At 39.7% G+C, this 22,622-nt stretch overlaps 2 protein-coding genes across 4 annotated transcripts; one reads left to right on the top strand and one right to left on the bottom strand.

Moving 5' to 3' along the window:
* Window positions 1-4,801: 4,801 nt before the first annotated feature.
* On the top strand, window positions 4,802-9,133 carry LOC114876667 (nischarin). Its single transcript, XM_029188415.2, has 3 exons — window positions 4,802-5,235; window positions 5,506-5,818; window positions 5,881-9,133. Exons 1-3 carry the CDS (start codon window positions 5,108-5,110, stop codon window positions 6,844-6,846), a joined length of 1,407 nt encoding a protein of 468 aa, XP_029044248.1. The 5' UTR covers window positions 4,802-5,107; the 3' UTR covers window positions 6,847-9,133.
* LOC114876612 (heat shock protein beta-1) lies at window positions 7,989-22,300 on the bottom strand. 3 transcript variants are annotated; one of them, XM_029188335.2, is made up of 4 exons: window positions 21,934-22,300; window positions 15,979-16,095; window positions 14,901-15,081; window positions 7,989-9,328 (listed from the first exon to the last, which is right to left on the bottom strand). In XM_029188335.2, exons 1-4 carry the CDS (start codon window positions 22,119-22,121, stop codon window positions 9,134-9,136), a joined length of 681 nt encoding a protein of 226 aa, XP_029044168.1. In that variant the 5' UTR covers window positions 22,122-22,300; the 3' UTR covers window positions 7,989-9,133. The 3 variants fall into 3 exon arrangements, with proteins under 3 accessions (XP_029044168.1, XP_029044182.1, XP_029044178.1); XM_029188349.2 differs by lacking the exon at window positions 21,934-22,300 and adding an exon at window positions 19,318-19,463; XM_029188345.2 differs by lacking the exon at window positions 15,979-16,095 and having other exon boundaries at window positions 21,934-22,298.
* Window positions 22,301-22,622: the final 322 nt, after the last annotated feature.

Genomic DNA, 22,622 nt, shown 5'->3' on the forward strand with positions numbered 1-22,622 from the left:
TAGAAGTTAAACCGCATAGTTGGATATACTATAAGCAATATTGGTTTAAGTAAGATTGAATTTCGGTTATTGCGAACGGTACAGTTTTTCACCGCTAAATATAGGTAGCTCGATAATTGAAATAGAGTTATAGATTTTCTTCGATTTCAAGAGAAACAAATGGCTGGGTGGTTGGAGATAGAATAAAGTTATTCGAGGATAAAAATGAATTTCTATTCTCTAGTTATATTAGGAACGAGATGGTTTTACTGGAAAGTTAGTGGAAGGAAATTTTATTCGAATAGCGGGCAACTCTGCTTGTTGCTGGTGGAGAATGAGAGGAATGCGACGCGGTGCGGTCGCAACATCAAAGGAATGAAGGAACGAGACGGCGAGTAGTTTAGCCACGAGCTGGCAGACACGTTAAAACCCGGCAAAAGCTTCGTGGCCTATGGAGAAGGCATTGTTCGAACGCACTCCCATCGCGGTAGAAAGGATCCCATTCTTTGGTGAAAACTGTGAATTCGATCGTGGGAATTGTTCAATTTATTTCGCCAACCTGGCATTTTTTGTTCTTTTTTTTGTTGCTATTTATTTCTTCAAACAAAATCCTATCCCGCTGTTCTCGTGTTTTATCTCAGCTGACTCGAGTCAAAGTCAGCTCCACTGAATTCTTATTCATCAACTTGCGTCGTGATTTATCTTCCCTGCAATCTTTGTTTCGCGGAACAATGAGTGAAGCGGATGATAAGAAATGCGCTTCCAAGGAAGAAAAGATTCGCTAAATCGTGATTCGAAGGAATGCAACGGCGGACAAGGTTATATCTCAATGCAATTAAAGGCATCAACGCGTTGCACGGTGATCTCGTATCAATCATCCACGATATGGATTATTGAAAGATAGAGATAGAAAAAGGTTAATCAGAGAAGGCGTTCTGTTAGACGTCGACGGAACTGGTCGTTCAAAGGTTCGTACAAAAGCGACAAACTCCATTCTACGGTAAGAAGGTGGCGAGAGAGGCAAACGCAACATTCCAAGGAGAAGAGAGCGGACACTCACCTTTGCTTGCGGTCTCAGCTTCTGCTTCGACGAATGGCCTCACGGCAGTCAGCATCCTCCGTTTCTCCTCCTCTTCGTCCTCATCCTCCTCATCCTCCTCATCCTCCTCCTCCTTCTCGTTATCTGCTTACCACATTCTGAGTACACGCGTAATCGAACGCTATGCCCTGCAACAGAAGGACGCGATTTAATTGAATCAATTCTGAAGCACCCTCCCACCAGGGGTTGGTAGCGAAGCTATATGGATTTTGTGGGTCCATATTTTCAAGATTAACATAAAACGGAACGTTTTGATTTCTTTATTTAAGAGACGCTGAAATAGCCGTTTTCTCGAGCCGGTCGAGCGCTAACGACACGACAAGAATTCGAGAGTACGCCCACCATAGAAATGCCTACCTGCCCGCCCGAGTCGTTCTCTCTCTCGAGGTTATGAGTCACGAGGCCGTCGCACGCTTTGCTAAATATCTCAACATTTTGTCACGCGTTGTTCTCCCCTTAATCACGGCACGTTCGACGAGCCTCACGTTTTATCTGCCCTATTTGTTCCTTAGAATGAGATAATACTATACGGTAGTTCGCTATTTACATATCGCTCGCGTTACTATGCATTCAGAGCAACATAATCCCCTTCCAAATGTATCGTTCATTATTTTCATAATCGATTACTTTACAATTTTTAAGTTTCTTTATGATTATTCCTTTTGATTTTCATTTTTATCGTGCATAATCTATGGATGTTATTAGCATGTAAGTTTGTTTTCTACATATATGCAAAGCTTACCGTGGTTCAAGACTGCCGCACGTAGGACGAGGTGCACAACGAGGAGAGTTCGAAAACGATTCCCTCCTTTACTGACAATCAGTATTTTACTTCACTGCACTTACTTCACGCACATAAATAAACTCCCTTTTGGTGAAACACAGGAAACCGTGAAATATCGTGACACGCACTTGATCCAACTGCCACGAACAACTGTACACTGTTAAAAGAATGATTTATCCTTTCTATCGAACTCGATGTTACGTTATCGAAACACAGTTGAAAGTTACCTATCGATCAGAACGCTGAATATAGCAATAAACCGTTATCGAAATAATTGAATGGTAGAAATTTAAAAAAATATGATTCACCGAAACGAAGATGGAATACAGGTTTTTTTAACGCAACAATATCGGTTTGAAATTTTTCACACAATAAAATGATCGATTATTATTGGAGCGAATAAAAAGTATCGGTTTTGCGATCGTAAAACACTGTTCGAGAGAAATTGGATTGCCATGAAAATACCACTTCCAATACGCAAACAAGGCCTGATAAACTTGCCACCTTTTATTTGCTTTTAATTAACTAAATACGAGTACAATAGAAAATCGTTATCAATCGAGCATTGAACACGCACCGTTATCCCATGAAATTTTCCATATGCATCGGTTACTTTCAATTAGCGAAACACAATAGCTCCTCGAAACTTATCACCAGGATGCATCGTAGTAATTTATCAATAGAGAAATGCAGTTCAATATCTGCGTTCGCAGGCGATAAGATCGTGAGAAGATTCGTTCGTGAAATTACTGAAGATTTGTAAAAAGTTTCATCGGCAGTGTCCGTAAATCATCGCTACCGTCATGGCATCGGGCAAAGAAGGATGCTATTCAAAGACGAGAAAACCGTTCTCCATCCTGGTATCGAAGTTGAAATTACAGTGCGATCCTCAAACTCTCCTTCAGTTCACGTACACTTTCAACCGTTCCCAACAAAACGAGCCGATAGTTTCTCTCACGCAACGCCATCGTCTTCGAAGAAACAACGCCGGATGAAAAGAAGTAACCTAAACTTCACCGATACAAGTATGGGCGCCGCGATCAACGCTAACCGATGTTGCGCTCGCGTAAGATCCTCGTACACGGTCACGAAACTAGGTTTAAACCTATTTTCCACATTGGAGAACGCGTTTGGCAAAAGGGAGAAAGGGAGGAATCGTTGAAATTTCACGAAAGAACGGTTTATTTTCGAGACTGAGCGAACGTAATGGAGCACACACAACGGTCGTGAAAGCGACACGACACTGGATGAGAACGGGCAACAGGTTCGTCGGGTTGCCCTGAGGAACGTGACGACGGTATGAACAGGAGGGGAAGAGGATAGGTACTGGCCAGGTAAGCCAGTGCCGCCATTGCTCCTGACGCAGCATCCACCGATTTGCAGTGGCGTAAACACACCCGATATCCCACCACAAAGCAGATTCCCTGCCACGTCGATTTGCTTTACACAATTTATACATTGCTCCCCGGCTGCTCAAGGTTCCCGCCGCTATTCCCTTCCAATCTCAACTGTAAATGTCTCACGAACGGCCGTCGACACGGATGCGTTTTACCTGAGACCCGGTTAAGGGTGAGAATTCCGGAATTTCGGAATTTCGGGAATAGAAAAAGATATAGCCGTTTCCCGATAACGATCGGTAGTTAAACGGTCCATTCGTGGTATTTGAGTATCGCGGGGCAACAGCTGACGCGGACATTTATAGTTTTATTCGGTCCTTTTGCGGGCACCGTGGGATTTTTTTCGATATACGATTTTGGTATCGCGTTTGCGGTTAGATTTGTTGGATATTACGTAGAACTGGCGGTGGAATTTATTTTACACAAATGCAGAATTCAGTAACATGGTCAGCAAAATGAATTTATCGCGTTGGACGTGCATAAATGACATAATCTAAGAGGAATTTTGACGAGTAAGATGTTTTTGCAAATATTGTTATACATTTAGCGAGGAATATATAGTCGTGAGCAGGGTGGGCCTCAAAATCAAAAGGAATGCTGGGAGGCTCACCCTTAGCTAAGGAACGCCTACGCTCTACCCCAGTGCGAGTAGAAATTTAATTAATGTATTGATTTAACAGTCTTATTAGGATGTCGATCACAAAGTCTGTAGACGAAATTGTGATTACGCCACTGTAGCAACAGGTTGCCGCCAATGAGAACCGCCGTGAATGGGCGCATTCGTCCGTTTGATAGCAACACGACCTGCCACTATGAGGAAACAAGGCGATCTTTGAAATTTACCAATCTTTATAAACCCTATTACGAATTAACATCTTGCGCGACTAACGATACGCGAAAGATGATTTTGCAAACCATTCATAAATCAGGGACCAATTTTTGTTATTAAATACCAGTTGAAAACAAGTTCGTTGGTTGTACATTTTGGTATAAATAAAAAAATAAAGGTATATGTTATATTATTACTTGATAAGAAGAACAATCATTCTAGTAACAAGAACTCAGATAAAAGAAGAATTGAAACCTCATTCTTCCATTATCAGGTGCATGACTAATCATCATGCCACTATTAATCAAACATGCTAAACATCGCAATTAATTTAGCGCTTGTGAAGCCAGCGGTGACTCGAATATTATTTGTATATACTCGAATATAATTTTAGAACACTACATAGTAAATGTGTAAGATAAAGACATGTAAAAAGTCAAGAAAAACAACACACGTTATCGCATACTTTGTGTTTTACGATCGCAAATGTTTCTTTTTTCTGATACCTATTTAGTGTTTTAGTATTTCAAATAAATACTTGTTTGTCTTAACACGCGCCATATCAAAAGAACGAGTAAAAATTTTCTTGAAAATCATATATTTTTAACCTCTGGAAATTAATGGATTAATAAAAATTGAAATGTAAAAAGTGGAGAGCGTTTAAAATTTAAAAATGTGAGAACCTCTGAAAGAGTACGCCCGTCACGGATCGGTGCTAAGTTTGATCGCAAGGTGGAGGCACGGTATACGTTTTGTCTGCACAAAGTACTGTCAAAGATGAACATTCGTTCCGTAAAATCGCGTTGGATTCCGAGTGAAGGACTGGTAATAAAAGCAGCACGGTAGATTCGCGAAGAGTACGATGCACCGAACGGATAAGAGGCGTTTCTCCCTCTGATGAAAAACAGTCGATATTGACAGCTCACGCCCCGATCCAGGATAACCTCTCGGCCCGATCGACAAGAGTGACAACTCTTGCCACGTCCAAACTAGACGATTATCAGAAACGCAACGAAAGTATGGCGTGTCTTTTATTGAATCAGGAGAACGTGCACATAAAAATACCCTCGGCTGACACCGTTGACGGTGTTACATATTATTGCATCGAGGTTAGGATTGCTTCGATCAAGTGGACCGTAAAGCACAGGTGAGCGCCTACAAGTTTGCGCACTCTGACGTCGTTCTTTCTGTTATCTTTATTCGGAATTACCATTAATCTTCAACATTTCTTGTATTTCACTGTGATTTAATTCCTATTCCTATTTTTCTTCGCTTGTTTAATAATTTGAAATTAATTTTTTCATTTCGACGGATGAATCACCTATTTCCTCTAAATTCTTAATCATCCGAAATTTATCCCTAACACAAGATCAACGTTTTATGTTAATGCTAATTTTATTTTTAACGCGTTTTACAGGTACAATGATTTTGCTGAACTTCACGACAAGCTTGTTTCTGAGAACTATGTTAAAAAAGATATATTACCGCCAAAGAAACTCATCGGCAATAAATGCGAAGCTTTTGTAGAAAAACGTAGGCAAAGTCTAGAGATCTACTTGAACATAGTTTATAATTATTTAAAGAAAGCAATGCCCAGAGAATTGGCTGTATTTCTAGATATGCACATATACGATATATTTTTCCTACTACAGAGCATGGCTTTGGAATTTTTCACAGAAGGTGACTCTTTGTTACAAAAGTCCAAGAGTTACAAATTCAATCCAGTACAGGTAAATTTCTTAATATTCGGTATAAGCTATTCTATTATAATAATGCTGTTACTATATTTCAGCTGTATGCGATCAGTGAAAGATTAAAGCAGCCTTGTCCACCGTTAGAAGTTGTTGACAAAAAGTATGATTTTAGTCATGTTTTGGATTTCAATTCTCATTTATCTGGCCTGGTGATCGAAGGAAGTTCAGACCCTTACAGGACCAGCAACATTTATACATCTGCTCTCTCAATCGACTTGTCAACTTTTAAGAACATAGAGGATCTGACAATTAATTGTTATCCGGTGGATAAAATATACCACATGGGCAATCTCCGAGATACCGTAAAATATTTAAAAGTGAACAACACGAAGCTCAGAAACATCGTCGAGTTGGCGATGTGCGAAGAGGTGCACAAGAACATCGAGAACGCGAACGACTCTCACGTTTGGTTGGAAGTTACCCACCTGGACCTTAGCGATAACCGAATAGAAACTATAGACGAAGCCATCAAACTATTACCGCACATAGAATGCCTCACGTTAAACAATAATTTACTGTCGGAAATTTCCAACGTCACCCTGCTACCGAGATTGTCTCAGTTATACCTGGCGTCTAACAATTTCACAACTTTGCCGGATAATCTGCATACGAAATTAGGCTATATCGTCTACATCGATCTTTCCCAGAACAAGTTAACTACCCTGGCAAGTTTCTCGAAATTGTATTCGTTGGAAGGATTGGACGTGAGTTGCAATCGTATAGAGAAAATCGAGGAAGTGAAAAACATCGGGCATCTTCCTTGCTTGGAATATTTAAGATTGACCGGTAATCCCGTGTCGACCATAGTCGATTATAGAGTGAAAGTATTGGAACCGTTTGGAAAGAGAGCCGCGGATATTTGCTTAGATAATGAGAAACCAAATCAGAAGGAATTGGACACAGTTTCCGTTCATCAAGCGCTACGTATAGCGAAAGAGGGTAAATCACCTACGTTCACTGCATCCGACGCGCCTTTATTCTCTGCAGAAATTCCAAGTATATAGAAACAGCGTCTAAATTATATTTTTATCGCAGACAATAGGTTTCTTAAGTGGAAGAATACTTTGATATGAATTTATACAATCTATCCAAATTTTATCTATTTCCTTGTCCTTGAAATGATATTGCTCTGAAAATTTGATCAGTTTATAAGAGTATGAATGAGCCAGGGTAGCCTTGTAAGTAAAATTCAATTGCTACTTGAAACGATGGACATTCAAGATCAACGTGTAATCTCGCCTTATATAGTCTTTTTTATACGGTATTTATTGTCGTGTTGGTGCTTTTTATCACCTTTTGACACAAACGATATCCTAATCAGTATAATGTATACCAAAAGAAAATAGTTTAAGCCTAGATTTGCCTGATTGGTATTTATGGTAGTTACACCCAAATATTAGAACAATTAATAGACACGGGATAATCGTTCTCTGTTCGAGGATAATGCGTGCCACCTACATGTATAAAAGAAAGAAAATGAAAAAGAACAAACAAGATTTGTGAGATCCTGCTGTGTACATAATTACTTTTAAATTGTACATTATGTGTTACCATCATATATTTTTTATACGAACACGAGATGTAAAACAAATCAATCAGATTTGAACGATGGTGTATTTATTTGTAAATTATATCAGGGAGAACTTGATTTTTATGCAAGCAACGCAGTGATTCTCAAAGTTAGCTCGAATAAAGTCTCAATTTTATGTTATATTTATTGAGAATCACCGCAACTATGAATTGTAAATGAAACTTATTTATTGTCGTGCATTTATAAATATATATGTATGTATATGAAATAATGCATGTCGTATGTTTGTCAATGGTATATAGTGAAAAATGTGGATCAATCAAATCTCTTATATTTTTATTCAGTGCAATCAATTTCGAATGTCTATCACCGACATATGTTATTTATTGGATAAATGTTTAATGCGATGTTATTTTGAAGAATGTAATCACGTTTCGTGTATAACGATTTTATAGTGATTTAACTGAAAACTATTAGTGTATATAAGATGATGAGAAATATTTTGTTAATAAAGAATTCTAAATCAATAAACTGTGATAACATGTAGAAATGATTTTTGTTAATTTTGTTATTTATCATTGACATTTTGTAGGTCATTGAAAAATACCAAGGAAAAACCGATCTTTTATAGTTTATTTTTATTTAAACTTCCACATTGTTTCGCATTACCTTTTTAAACATACGTATCTCGACAATAGTAAAATATTCATAAATAATAATTATCATGATAATAATTATTACAATATGCTCACATACTCTAAGCATTCACGTGTTATAGTCTTTTAATGTAGTACACCTAAAACTAACACATACATAAATTACCGTTTTACAGAAAGGATATATATTTTTTTTTTATTCGTATTTTTCACGAAACAACATCAAAGGCAATGCGTGTTTCTGGAAAAAATTTTTGTCATGTTTGAAAAAAAGAAAAGTACCGAAGCTGGTCATACGAAAAAAAAAAGGAAAATTATTTATCAAATATCTTTGATTCTTTACGATTTTCACGACGTCCAAGCGCCGCTGTTATGTCTTAAGATTATAATCTTCATATATATGTGTATATATATATATATATTTGTATATTTCGTCGACCATAAATTCTGGCCAAAACGATGGTAAAAACACGTGTATCTCAAAGAAGTATCAAAGCGACAAAGCTAATCGAAAAAGAAAAACTCTGCATATCAAATAGTTATATATTAATTTTTATACAAAATTAGGCGTCTCTTAGAACAACCTGCCAGCATTCGAATAAACGATTAATTTGTGAACTTCAAAATTCATTAACCCTTTTCTTATTCGATCTAGATTCTAGAACGTTTATTCGTTCGTTTCCGCTGGAGTTGAATTTCTCAAAAAGAATAAAAGAATTCTTGTTGTTTTCGATGTACTTTCTTTTTCAGCATCTTGTACTATGCAAAGTCACGAGAAAGAAAAAATTGGTCGAAAGAATTCTAAAGAACATTTCTCTTCGTTGAACGCGCTGTGAACCTAGTCTTTGTTTTTATTTTTATTTTACGTCTCAAATAATTTCTTTTCAAACAGGAAGCGATTGATCATCGCGAATTCGGAAGAAAAAGAAATTGAGAATAACTAGAAATTCACAGCGATAAAGGATTTAATAAAAAGAAAAATAAAGAATGAACTTACGGGAATTGATGGGAAAGAGCAGGAAAGAGCGATCCGGAGGGCACACGAATGATGGAGTATCGAAGGAGATTTCAAGGAAATTGTTCTCGTGTATTTTGTTGGGATTTCTACTGGTGCGCAATCGGGATGAGCTTCTCGCCCGTTCCAATTGCCGGAAGTGGAGCCTCCACGGTAAGGACACCGTCCTTGCTCAACGAAGACTTGATGCTCTCTGGATTGGTTCCTTTTGGCAACAGGAACTCACGGTTGTACTCTCTGTACACCGATTTGCTCTCTGTCTTTTCCTCGTGTTTCGCGTGGACCTGGACAAAAGAATTACAAAAACGCACTTTAGAATGATCAATTTTAATATAAAGAATAAGATTCATTGACATAAAAGGATTTTTGGATACGGTGGGCGAAATTCTTTATATTCCAATTAAAGCATCGCTCTTATAATACATTTCAACTGAATTTCAACAGCGATCTATTTTCCAGGAAAATCTATCAACTTTCTAGCGCGTGCGTGTCAAGGCAGGGTTACGCGAATTCAGGTCGCCAGTTCGATTAAGTGTCCGTATTAATAAATCAGCTAGGACAGGTCCGTTTCTGTGATCACGCAAACCCAACTGTAAAAGTCGATCGACGATTTTAAACCCATCGTACGAAAGAAACAATGTAGACGATTGGTTTTGGCAACATACATTATTCAACGACCCACGGACGAATTTTCTTATCTCCTCTTTATATCGCGGACCGATGAGTCATAGCTATTCGTACACACTTATTGATAAATGGATGTGCTCGAAAAATGTCATTAATAATTGTGATAAAAACGACAATATATTTCGTCTTAAAATAAACTACATCGCTTTGAATTAATTTTCTCGAACTTCTGAAGAAAGTTTCAAGTTGGAGCTGGTATCTCGACCTAATTCGTAGGAAATAAAAAGACTGAAAGGAAGACACGAAACTTGGAAGAATTTCGTTGCAATTCTCAAGAAATTATGTAATTACTGGGACGAAATGGTTTATGGAAAAATGGAGGGTGGTTCTTTACAATTCAAACAATCTACAGTACGCGTCAACCTTGACCAGATTTAAAGGTAGAAAGATCACCTGTGACTTGTTTCTAGATAAATTCACGACATGAGAATAAGCACGTTACATTTTTGTAAATATCGATCGAAGAAGCAGAGGTATACCTCGAAACAAGGTCGAATTTACGGCGCCCTTCTGCCGCCATTTTCTTCCGGGTATTATTCCACCCTTTTCTCCTTCCTTTTTCACCCACCGTTCTTTTATCGCCACCCAACTGATAGCAATTTCTCTCAACGACACTCGTAAAACATCGTCTATTCCCAGACTTTATCCTTGCCTTCTATAATAACCTACTTTCCCCAGAATGTTTGCGTCATTTTACGAGACAAACACCCTTCCCTTTTCCATCCCTTACGACCCCTCGACATTTCACCCTTGATTTCTCGAAGACACGAAACGTGAAAAGTATATCAACACGATTTCATTGCGTTATAAGAAATTGAAATTTTGCATCGACTCGCGAAATTACCTAATGTTTGAAGTAAGTAGTTTACACGAGGAGACACATTAAAAATAGAAGTTGCATCAGGCGGCTCTGCCTAGCGTTCGAGTAGCCATTCGATGCCATGCAAATATTTTCCCGAGCTATCGGCGATTTCTTACGGGATTTCGTATAAATGAATCTAATTAGCGTGACTGCGAATTACGTCACGAAGAATAATAAAACCGATCGCTAAAACCCGGCTATGTCATCGACGCATTTAGACGCACACTGTTGCGATCAAAGCAATTTATCTCGAAAGAATCGAGTAATTATCTGCTGCGAGTATCCTGGTTATGCATCACACTAACGGAACTGTATCTTCGAAATTGACATAAGAAGAATGATGTATCTTTTTGTAAAATAATTACACGTAGAGTGCAAATAAATTTGTCGAGAAAGAAAATTCGATCGCGCCCAGGGAACACGAAGAGTCTGTTAGCCTCGCCTACCCTCGCTAAAACGCGCTAATTAAGTTACGCAAACGACGCTAATTAGCTGGCTTTCGGCCTCCTCCAAGCTACGTCCTCCTCGTCGAGGTGTTCTCGTTCTTGGACCACTTTGACCGATCCGTCCGCGCCTCCGTGCCTTGCCAGCGAACCAAATAACCCGGCCTTAACCTTGCGAGACGAGTCGCGGAAAATCTACCGATGTTGAATACACGGTCTCTCGTTGTGCAATTAACGCGCGATTATGTTTCTAATTAAAATACGATTCCTACGAAAAGAAATTTTATACTACTTATATTTTTTCTGAATATTTATTCAATGATACCATCAGTTTCCTCTTGTAATTACTAAACGAGGCGGGTAGTGGAAAACGGAAGGAGGGTAAAGCAACCGGAGAATTGCGGTTTTTCCGCTACGGTAAAAACAGACAGACTCGTCTGCTGTGGTCTCGGGACTCTTCCTTGTCTCCTGGGGTATTCTGTTACGATCGAAAGACAAAAATAAAAGTACCATGCTAGATAGTACAGAATAGCAAGGAATTCTGTGACTAAATTGAAAATTCGATCGCCATATATTTTACAATTTAACGAAAGTGCAATTGAACCAGCTAAATGAACGACTACTTCAACAGTCGATACCCGATAGACACGCGAATCCTCGAATTACATTTCACTGCTAACTAGTCCTAATAAAATTACCGTAACCGTGTAACGAGGCTGGTTGAAACAATGGTAGAAGATATTTAAGGTGGAACAAACTCGACTTCCCTGTTTACTAATCGGTTAGCTGGTTTGTGTTCCATAAAGAGTATTGAACTGACGGCTGTTACAAAATTAATTAGAATTTGAGCAAAAAGTACCACGTCTGATCCGCTTGAAAATTCTTTGAATTGCTTGGAAAAAGGAGAATTTAGCCATCATCAGAAGAGAATTTCTTCGGGTCTTTGCTGAAGCGTCTAGGTTCAGCGGTGGTAGAAGTCCGCTTGGCGTGCTCGCGATATCGATCGCGTTTGCCGTAAAAGACGAAAAGCAAAGAGGAGAGTGAGCGAGCAGGCAAGCAACCGGCGCGCCACAGGTAACCCTAGCCCTAGCCAAAGGGACACGAAGGGAAATGGCAAGGCAACGGACGAGCTGCTGCTGCTGCTGCTGCTGGTAACTCAACTCTGCCTTGAATCTAAGCTTTCCAGCTGCAATATCGTCTTACCAGGCCACGAGGATTACGCAAACCGCTTCTAAACGACACTCGATCATCGAATTCAGATGCATTCTAGATGCTCTGCACTCTGTGTTATTATCAGCCTTCCGGGTTAGCTATTTATCAAAGTTTTCAAAGCAATTTTCCGTGCAAATTGAAGATTAACACCCTGGGCTAACTTTTAAAAACACTGCGACCAGTTTTCACCGAGGAATTAAGTCTGACCTAGAAAGTTCGCGATAAGCTTGTAACACACAAGAGTCAATTATACTGCATGCTAAGATAAGAAAAGTGAATATTTTTAAATCGAGTAGTGTTCGCAGAAGTTTAAGAAGGAAGATTCCATCGTTTCGGTAATTTCGAACAGCCAATCGGCCGAAAGAACGCATCTGACTCAGAAACTAAATATAAACTATGAAATTTTGACGATGTTTCTTACCTTCTAGTTCATTCCACGGATACTCATAAAGCCAGACTTCGAATCGTCCCACCTTTCGAAAGTCAATTAAAGCGTCGCTTGTAACGCGAGACTTACTTTCCGGGCCGTCTAATGGTACACTCTCCTTGACCGAAAAAGGAAAGCCCGCGCGACAACGTCGTGTTTTCTTAATCGCATCACCTACGACCCAAATTTCATCCTCAGACCCTCGAAGCAGCGCGAAATTCCCTTTTCTTCAAGTTTTAATATATATAGGCATAAAGGGTGGAATCACAGATTGCGTTGTTTCTTAACCCTTCGAATAATGGAGGTCAGGATGGCTCATAATTGGGTCGAAATACATCCTGATGCAAGTATTTCGATAAATTTAGCATGACAGAATCAAAGCGTATCGAAGAACGATCGTTCGAAACAGGTTGGCCACGATTCTATCGTGGTCAAGGTTCGCTTCGAATTCAGGTCGACTCTGATCGAACATCGTAGTCCTTAAAGGGTTGTTCCAAGGACGCGTTCCAAAGGATGAGCAACAAACCGGGCAAAGAATCCGATCTCCCTCTTGTTGTCCGAGTTGAACTGTTTACACGAGCTGATGTCATGCTTGCTCGATAAAGTAAGTACTTGCTGGATAAATAGGAACAGCAGGACCGGTTTTATTTAAACGAGCAACATCGTTGAGCTACTTTGAGGGAATGCTTACGAAATCAACGTCCATTTGCCTTGTTTCAGGTAAAATTAAGTCGCCTCCTCTTTCGACGAATAGATCTATCTTCGATGACGAATTTTTATTTTCGGCGGAGACAGGTTCCTTTTCGGATTGTTCAACTTTGAAAGGCAAAAAGAGGCAAAAGAGCATCGGGTATGGCGCTTTAAAAACACCAGTCATCGTCATTGTATCATAATTCCAGCAACAAAATGAGAGGTAGAGAAGATTTATGAAAAGCAGACTGGTCGTTTAGCATGGAAATCGGAATAAAGCCGTCCCTGTTCGCTTTGAAATTCCTCAGTCGCTTTGATCTTTCTTTCATACCTCGGAAACACGCTATATCTCGGTACAACGACCTAACTTTTCGAGCTTGCATAACCATATTACTAGATTTTTATTACGTACACAGTGAAAATTTATTTCTTCCCAAACGATTCGCGAATTTCCAAAAATGATGACCTAGTTTAAATTTAAATTAAAACTAATCAAGGGAGGGCAAGCGATCGTGTAAATGGAATAAAAATTGCAACCATCAACGTTGTTCGAGTCTCATAATGGTAAAACATTACTCGAAGCCGTGGTCGCGGTGGGACGAGCACCGTAAACTTATTTTTGGTGCCGGTTATTTCCGTCCAGGTCGACGGGAACACCGGCCAGAGAAGAAACTTGAACGCACGCATGCCTCGAAGAAAATTCTGGCTCCGGTATTCTGCGTAAATTCTTCGAGATACGAGAACCTTCTTTCCTCTTCGGTGGAAAAAATACCAGAAATTGTAACCAAAATATTTGAGTATAAAAAACTTGCACCCTTTGAAATGATTGCAATTACAGTTTTGTGAATTTAGGGGAAGATTTTCTTGAACGGCAAGCAAAAAATCTGGCCAGGCTCGCAATTACCAAGACGCGCGATACTTTAAACTAACAAGAATTGCCCTTACGCCGGTGGAGCCAACTTCCTGCCGGAAGTGACGTAATAAAAGCAATTAGAATGTTCCAGGTCGCTCATAAAGAGCTGTCGAGAGTAGCAGTAAAGCGGTATAAAATTCTGGCCAACTTCCTGTTTATCATTCCAGTTATACATATACTCGAGATATACTGTTATTTATACTTTCAAAGAAGAAATGAAATTGTGCTTTAACCGCGAGAAAATATGGTAATTTTGCAATAACACAAGCGCCATACGCCCGTATATATACGACGCCGATTGCGTAAAAACCTGGACCAGTTTCGACCGGTGCCAAGTTGTGCAACAGCTAGACGAGCGAAATATGTGCATACCGCGATGAATCAAGCATCATAATTTCACGTAAACCGCGAAGAGGATCGTTTGAAAGAAGGTCGCATGCCAATTGTCTTTCCGGTCCAATTCGTTGATGTGTTACTAATTAAAACGTTGCTTCCATTGTTTTAATTCGAATTTTGCTAACTAGCCTCGAGATCAGAAACACGTCTACAAGATCCTAGATGCCTGAGGTAATTGGCAATCGACCATCTTCCTTTCTCGAACGAGAAGAGGAAGATTACTTACCAACAGTTTATTGTCCACGGTCTTGACAACAATTTCCTCTGGGGTGTACTGAGAGACGTCGAATCGGAGCTTCAACATTTTACTGTCGCCTTCATCCTGGATCAGAGGGCTGTTCAAACCGTCCAACCAGGCCGAGTCGTGCTGAGGGCTCAGAGAACTGTTCTGAGTGCTCGTGGTGGTGCTGAAAGGTACAAGAACAAAACCACAAATTAACGAAAATATTCCAACGATCGAGACGCGTTGTCGGGACAGGTGCGCGCTAAAACGATGAACGAAAAAGAACGATGACGACGATTGTAAAAAAAAAAAAAATATATACAAATACAAAATGAAAGAGGAACGCGTCTCTCTAGATTCAGACTAGCGTTCGCCTACGGGTGACCTATCATAGGTGCACGGTTTCCGAGAGCCTTACCTACGGTGATGATGATGCAACTAGAGGAACAACATTGAAACTGGTCACGATGGAGAAACTAAAAATCGTGCTTAACTACGTGACTTAAACGCTAAAATTAAATGCCACAAAACTGCTGCAAGCGTTGCTACCGTGTGTGTACAATGCATGAGCTGGTTAATCGCTTCACCAAGGGGTTAATTAACAACGTAATACCGTTTACCTTTTCTTTTTTTTACAGTGCTTTCGATGGTGTCTCGAGGTTAGTGATAAACGTAGCTAAGGAAAAACATAATTTGAGTATCGAGGACTGTTTCGACGATGGTTCTGGTCTGCGTTCACTCCAGGGACAGATACAGATTTGGGATCTAATTAAAATTAAAATAAATCTACCTCTCAAAATTTAAGCCCCATTTCGCCCCTGGTTAACTCGATAAAATTACATCAATTTTTTGTTTTTCTTTTTACCAAATTACAACCAATTTTTGCTACCAGACCATCGTCTTCGAGTAACAACACGAGGGACATACAGGACGTGTACTAATTTTTATCGTGACTTGTGCAATGTGATAATTGAAAGAAAAAAGAAAAAGAAAGAGGTAGTCGAGAGTGGTTCTGGAGAATCAAGAAGGAGATTCGCTGTTGTGTCTGGTTTTTTTTTTTTTTTTTTTTCAGTAGCGTCACCTTTTGAAGCTGTCGAATGCGGACCGCTTTGGCGGTGCTGCAGGATCGACCTTGTCCCAACCTTCGGTCTTCGAGGTCGTCGATGTACGGTGTTCGCTGGAGCTCGTGTGATGTCGACTTCAAGTTAGTCACCAACGTGCCAATGCAGAGAGCCAATCAGAAGGCGAGACAGAAGTCGAGCAAGGGGGGTAACAGGGGATCATTATTACTTTTGTTAACTTTGCTTTGGTTAGTGTCTTTCGATCGCGGTTTCATCTCAAACTCGCTAAGGACACTCGATTTTTTTTTTTTTTCTTTCAGAAAATCTCACGGTTCCTTGGCGCCAAATCTCTGTAAGCATCGATTAACCACCCCGAGAAAATTGAATTATACATAAAAAAATGATTCCTTTGCAATGATTTAGCGCCAAGAAGCAGTGCATTCGAGAGGTGTTCCAAAGAAGGTCCATTCCCAGAATAAAAGTAAGAAACTTTCCTCCGTATTTACAAGTAAGAGAGGTTTAATAGCGTATCCCCGTCAGTAATTTTAACACGTTCCGTAACACTCGATGATTAACATTGCGCCAAAACTAACCCTGGTATTCTTAAAATGATCGCGAACCATCGTTGCCACGAAACGTGTTGATAAAATTATTAATATTTCGCGATGTATCTGTTCGTTAACGCTCCACGTCGTTACAGGTTACATCACTCGGCAATTTATTAATTAAATAGGCTAAAAACCAACTTGTCCGCATCATGCCAATTAGCCGTATTAAAATTATTTTGATAAGCCAGCAACCGGTCATCGTTCACCCGCGAGAATTCTCAACATTTTGGGAGAAAGATCTCAAAAATGTTGCGTATTTGAAAAAGGAAAACAGGTCTCAACCTTAACTTAAATAAAACTAACGATAATATTTTGTCGGATAGACAACCTCTGCTCGATCGATGCTGCACTAATTACCCTAATTAATGCAATCAAGCCGGTACGAATCAAGTTAAATTAATTTGACACACATTGTTATTTATAGTAAGAGAAGTCGTCGCGTTAGATTTACTTGCTGTCTCTCGTTGTTTATAATAAGAGAGGAGTACAAAGCGTCATTGTACTGCAAGTTTCACGAAACCGATAACCGGAAGTCACGACTGCTCTTTGGGGAGGTCGACGATCCGGGGGATTCTAAAATAGTGCACACAGTTGTGTCACGTTGTATCGGGCCTCGAAATGAACCTTCTAGCTTTGACTCGGGGTATAAAGTTTTCCCGAAGCTTCGTGGTTCCTGAAATTTTACCGTCAAGCGTATTCGACGAGCGATTCTTGCAAAATATCTATTTAAAATTACACAAAAGATGAAAGGAGAGGAGTTTAATCGAGTGCGCGAAGCGATTGGTCAACAAAAGACGAGAAACTTAAAGAGAGAACAAGTTGAAAAGAGTCGTTTCTCTTCGGGTGGTCTCTTTCACACGGAACAAAAGCGAAGGCATATCGAGAAGATCGCGATGTCTGTCAAAATGTCTTTCAGCGTATAAACGTGAGGGAAGTGTTTGCGAAAGAGCGAAGAGAAAGATAAGTATAGAATGCGGTAGACAACAATTATTCCAGTCAGGAGAAAGGTCCTATCTTGGCCTGGAGAAGTCACGAGAGGTCGTGCATGCCAAGGAGTAGGATCTTGGGGGCGAAGCTGGAACTGTCGGAGCTGAAAAGGTCACGGTATTCTAAACGCTCTAACATTGCGGAACTGGATTTATCAGGTATAAGAGGATGTCTCGTGTCTAACAATAAGTCTAATTCCTGTTGACATAATAGCGACAGGAGGACATCTAATTTATCCTTGGCTACGTTTCAACGAATAGCCTTATGAATTTCACGGTATGGAATGTAAAGTAAATCAATCTATATTTGGCCTAGAAACGACCCTCGAACATAAAACAAAAAATCAATCACTATCGATAGATCGATCGCCTATTCCTCGATAATAAATATTACAATGTTGTCACGCGCGGAGATGCGATCTAACGAATGCAACAATTACATCTGACTTTTATTTTCTCGTTAACGACCAGTCGATCGCATAATTCAATCACGAGAAACAAAGTGAAACGCAGACGCGCTGCATAAAGTCTATAAATAAACTCAGACACCTCTGCAACTAATCCAACGATTAGAAAACCGCCGGTGTTCCGTATCGCTTTCGATAAACTAAGGATTATTAGCCACGAGTCGAATCATTTGCATGTGCACTTTATACTTTATATGTACTTGGAAGGTGAAGCTGCTTAATAATCTCCAAGAAAAAGAGAACAGCTAACGTAGCAGCGATAGAGTGGAGGCTAGGATCTTAAGTGTAAGTGGACATAAATCTAGGTGGCTAAACTGCTCACCTATAAAGTTTCGAGCATCGATTCGACACACTGCTCGTACAAAGAGAGAGTAACGCGTTACACGCTACCTGGCAGATTAATTTCCTGCCGTTCTGTTCGAGTTCAACACGAGCCTAACAACTTGGATGTCTTGCTAATCTATTACGAGCAACGCGATCAAACGTATCGCCTAATTTCCATGAAATGTTGCGTTCAATTAATTTGATGCAAAGCCCGTCGCTATAAATACGTTCCTTTGAAGCTTCGAAGCTTTGCATCGGCAATTATCATTCATTATTTTAAGCTTTGCCCAAGAATTCTGACTGATAACATTAATATATTCAGCTCGATTGGTATTCGGCGTAAATTGAGCGATGATAAAAGAAAATAAAAGAACAATACACCGCGTTCCATTTCGAAGTCATCTGTCAGTCTGAAAGAATCCAAGCGATTCGGAGCCAATCGAACGAGCGAGAAAAATCGAACAGAGTTAAACTGAAAGAAAAATGTTGAAACGATTCGCGTTGTTTCGAGCTGACTCATCCTGTAAGCGTACTAGAAAACATTTTCGAAAGAAGCTTGCGAGAACATTTATTTCGAACGATACTTGTCTATTTGTAGCGAACCGTCCCTGAACAACCATTACGTCACTACCACCAGAGTCCTCGGACTTCGTAATGGTCCATATTTGCCTCCCACGAATCGATCCCGCGATTCGTGATCGATTCACGACACCTGTCCGCTTTAACGGCGCCTTTGTGCGAATGGAATTCGAACGATTTCAAAATCGTCTACTTAACCGACGAGACTAGCTTCTTGGAAGGGTTTCAATGGACCACTGAAGCGACCGGACGGAGCCTTCTTCCACGCTTTTAACCGAATTAAACGCTAAATCAACTCGTTTTCTTAAGAGTTTTCTTATCGAGACAGAAAATGAATGGAAAAGCTTGCGAACATTTCGTCCTCTATTTCAGCCAATTGAAACCACTCTACCTACCGCAGCTTGATCACCGTTTTGTGTTCCGCCGGAAATACATCCCGATCGACGATCATGTTTGTATCGAGAGTAAAACGAAGGAGGATCGTTCGATTCAGGAAGAGAGAAAAATCACTACCGTGTTGCTTTGAAGAAGAGATAAAAATTACTGCGTATAACGTTGCTGCAGGGTTGCCGCAAGCTCCTCACCTTTTCTGCGCGTTGCAATTGCAATTTAGTGCACGATTCCGAGTGGGGATCGCGCAATGTGTCACTGTCAAGGATGGATTGACGTAATAGTCGTTTATATCTCGCAAGCACGTTCCTGCTGGAGAACGATAGGTATCGATGATCTTTGGATCTCATTACATAACAAGACTACCAAATTTGAATTTCATTTTCACACTATTATCGCTATTAATATCGTGTGCTATTTTTACTCATTTCTCTTTAATATGGAACACTTTTAGTAAAGATTGCAATTAAATTGCGACGGATTAATGTAACGAATGAATCTCAAGTTGGATGTACTCGAACGAGGACGTGGACTGAAATGACTTAATCACGGAAGTGCAAAAGAATGTCGGGACAGAATCCTTCTGTTCGATGACACGCCATCGCGAAGCATTTGACGAGATTACAGGAAGAAGAGCGTTCTTTGTCGGCGCAACAAGTCGCGTTAAACGACAGCCTATTATGCAATGTATCATTCCAACAAATGACGACGGTTATTCGTCATTTACATAATAATTGTCGTTTCGAACTCGAAAAGTTTGCCTCGAACAATTCGATGCTCGAACTACGGTGAATCGAAAAGCGATCGTCGCGATGATATCTGAGAAATTTCGAAATTCATCGTAAATTTGAAACGACCCAAATTCTGCCTCTGCCAAGATGAACTCGAATCCGTAGAGTTTTCTCGGGGCTACCTCCGTTCGTTGCTACCGATAAAATTTATCGAACAGAGGGGTTGAACGTATCCCCAAGGTAGATAAGGAGGGTTCTCGAAAATTTATGTTCGAGGGTGAAAAGTTTCGAGCACGGTATCGGGTGAAACTTTCTTTGATAAAAATACCAAAAGCTACGTCTTTTATTATTTTTTTAAATTTACAATAAGACACGTCTACGTATTCTATGTTGAACAATACCTATTATAAATTAAAAAATAATAAAAGTTTCAAGGACCCTGAAGACGCAACCGAAAGAATGCAAGTAAAAGAGTAGCAGGTGCAAAATTTTCGTCGGTCGAAAATTTGTTTTTCGTTTACCCCCCGGCAAGAAACAGCTCGCCGAGGGGTCTCTCGCGTGTTCCTCGCACCGAACGCACTGACGAAACCTCTATAAATAGCGGGTACGTTACTGAAATACGTGAAACGAATATACATATGCATGCACGCGTGAAAAAGGCTCAGACGTGACCTTAATTTGCGTTCCTACCTCGCTCTCCACAGATCCTTTCAATATCTTGCAATAATATATTATAATATATTACGTGTCTCCGCAAAATACGTGAGAAATAAATTTTATAAAATAAAAACCTTTCATCTAATAAAATTTATGCGAAATTTAAAGTGCCTAGTCTGCCTGCAGCTAGAGACGACACTGAGGGTAGCCATCGCTTTCCGGAATTCAAATGCAAACATTCCTTTCTCAAACAATACCAGAGATGTACCCTTTCATATGCACAGACGTTTCTAAAAGTGTTGCGGAATAAAACATGCTTATGTCGTTCGTTGAAGTGACTACACTGTTATGCTAATTTGCGGTAAAAATCAACAAGCCTTGTGCAACGGCACAAACATCGATCCGAGAAAAACTGTACGTGTAAAAATGGCGGCTGTTGTGCCTCCCGCGCGATTGGATTCATTTTTACCGTTTGTCGATCGATTTCAAACGATCAACGACTTGCATTCGATACCAGTTTCATTATGACGTAAACGAAAAAGATTGTATTGTTTTCCTTTTTAAATTATCGTTGTATGTGACGATCAATGATTAAATTGATTTTATCGGTCGATACGAAAGATAACCTCCCATTTAAGACAGTCACGTGACCTTCGTTATTGAAACAATAATCTTCGATGTATAACAGTTCGTCACGAATAATCCCTTTGTTTTTTAAGTACAGCATCGATCGAATTCTTTTGTTTCATCATGATTTAACTTATAAAATCTGATAAATGTCTAAAATACTCTTTGACGAAGTAAAACGAATATGTACTTCCTTCAAACTAACTGCTACAATATCTCGTATACAGATTCTCTTTTCCTGATATTTGCGACGAATTTTGTTTTTATCATGCTAGTTTATGTACTATTCCAGAACGAAGGACACTGTCTATTCGAAATCGAGAGGTTTATGTAAACAAACGTTTCTAGAATAACTTCAAAATAAATAGCAGCACCTGTACCCCGATCGGAAATGAAAAGCAAACTTTGCATTTAAATTTATCAGCCAAAATACACAACTAATATTTGTGATTGTAAATGATAACTGATTTAAATGACATTTGACTTGTACTCTATCGAAAGATCATCGCAAACAAGAGGCAAAAGAATAATCGTGCCGGTGGTGCGCAGATTAAAAAGGTTAGGTGCGTCTCGAACGAACGCCGGTAGTATGTATAACCAACGTACCTGGTTGTGCTCTTAAAGAAGTTGTTGCTTTCGCGATTCATCAACTCGCTACGGAATCGTGACATCTCGTCCTCCATCTTTTTCATCTCGGCGTCAAAGCGTTCGCGGATGTTGGAAAATTCGGTGTCGATCACGCTGAAGTCACCCAGCTTGATGGGAATATTACGCTTGATACCACTGTCAGCCATGATTTCTGCTTTGACCACACTCGTGTCCCTTTCACCAAGCCACTAAAGAGGTATTCTCTTGTATACCGATAGCACTGCTCTCGCGAACGATCGCTTTTGATATATATTACGAATAACTCGGTCACGTTTAACCTTTCTGCACAACGTCCCGCCTAAGAATGAGCGCGGCTCACCGACTGCTCCTTAAATAGTCGCGTCGCAATCGGCCGGCCGCTCGTAGGAGTTCGTCCATGTTCGGCCACCTTCGGGCGTACTCGGATCTCGTGGACGCGGTTCAAACCTAATTCAAAATTCAAACGAATATTATGATTTATGAATGTTTTAATTCAAATTTTAAGTGATATTTTACAAATAATATGAATCAAAATAATTGGTTATGATACAAGTTGTTTATTACTGGAATCGAAACGAATAAATTGACTAAAATGGCAGCTCTAATAATATTATAAATTAAAAACTTTTTTTCTTCTCGAACCCTCGTTTTGTAAAATTTGCATAAAG

Source organism: Osmia bicornis, chromosome 4 (assembly GCF_907164935.1).
Source record: "Osmia bicornis bicornis chromosome 4, iOsmBic2.1, whole genome shotgun sequence".
NCBI classification, from domain to species: domain Eukaryota; kingdom Metazoa; phylum Arthropoda; class Insecta; order Hymenoptera; family Megachilidae; genus Osmia; species Osmia bicornis.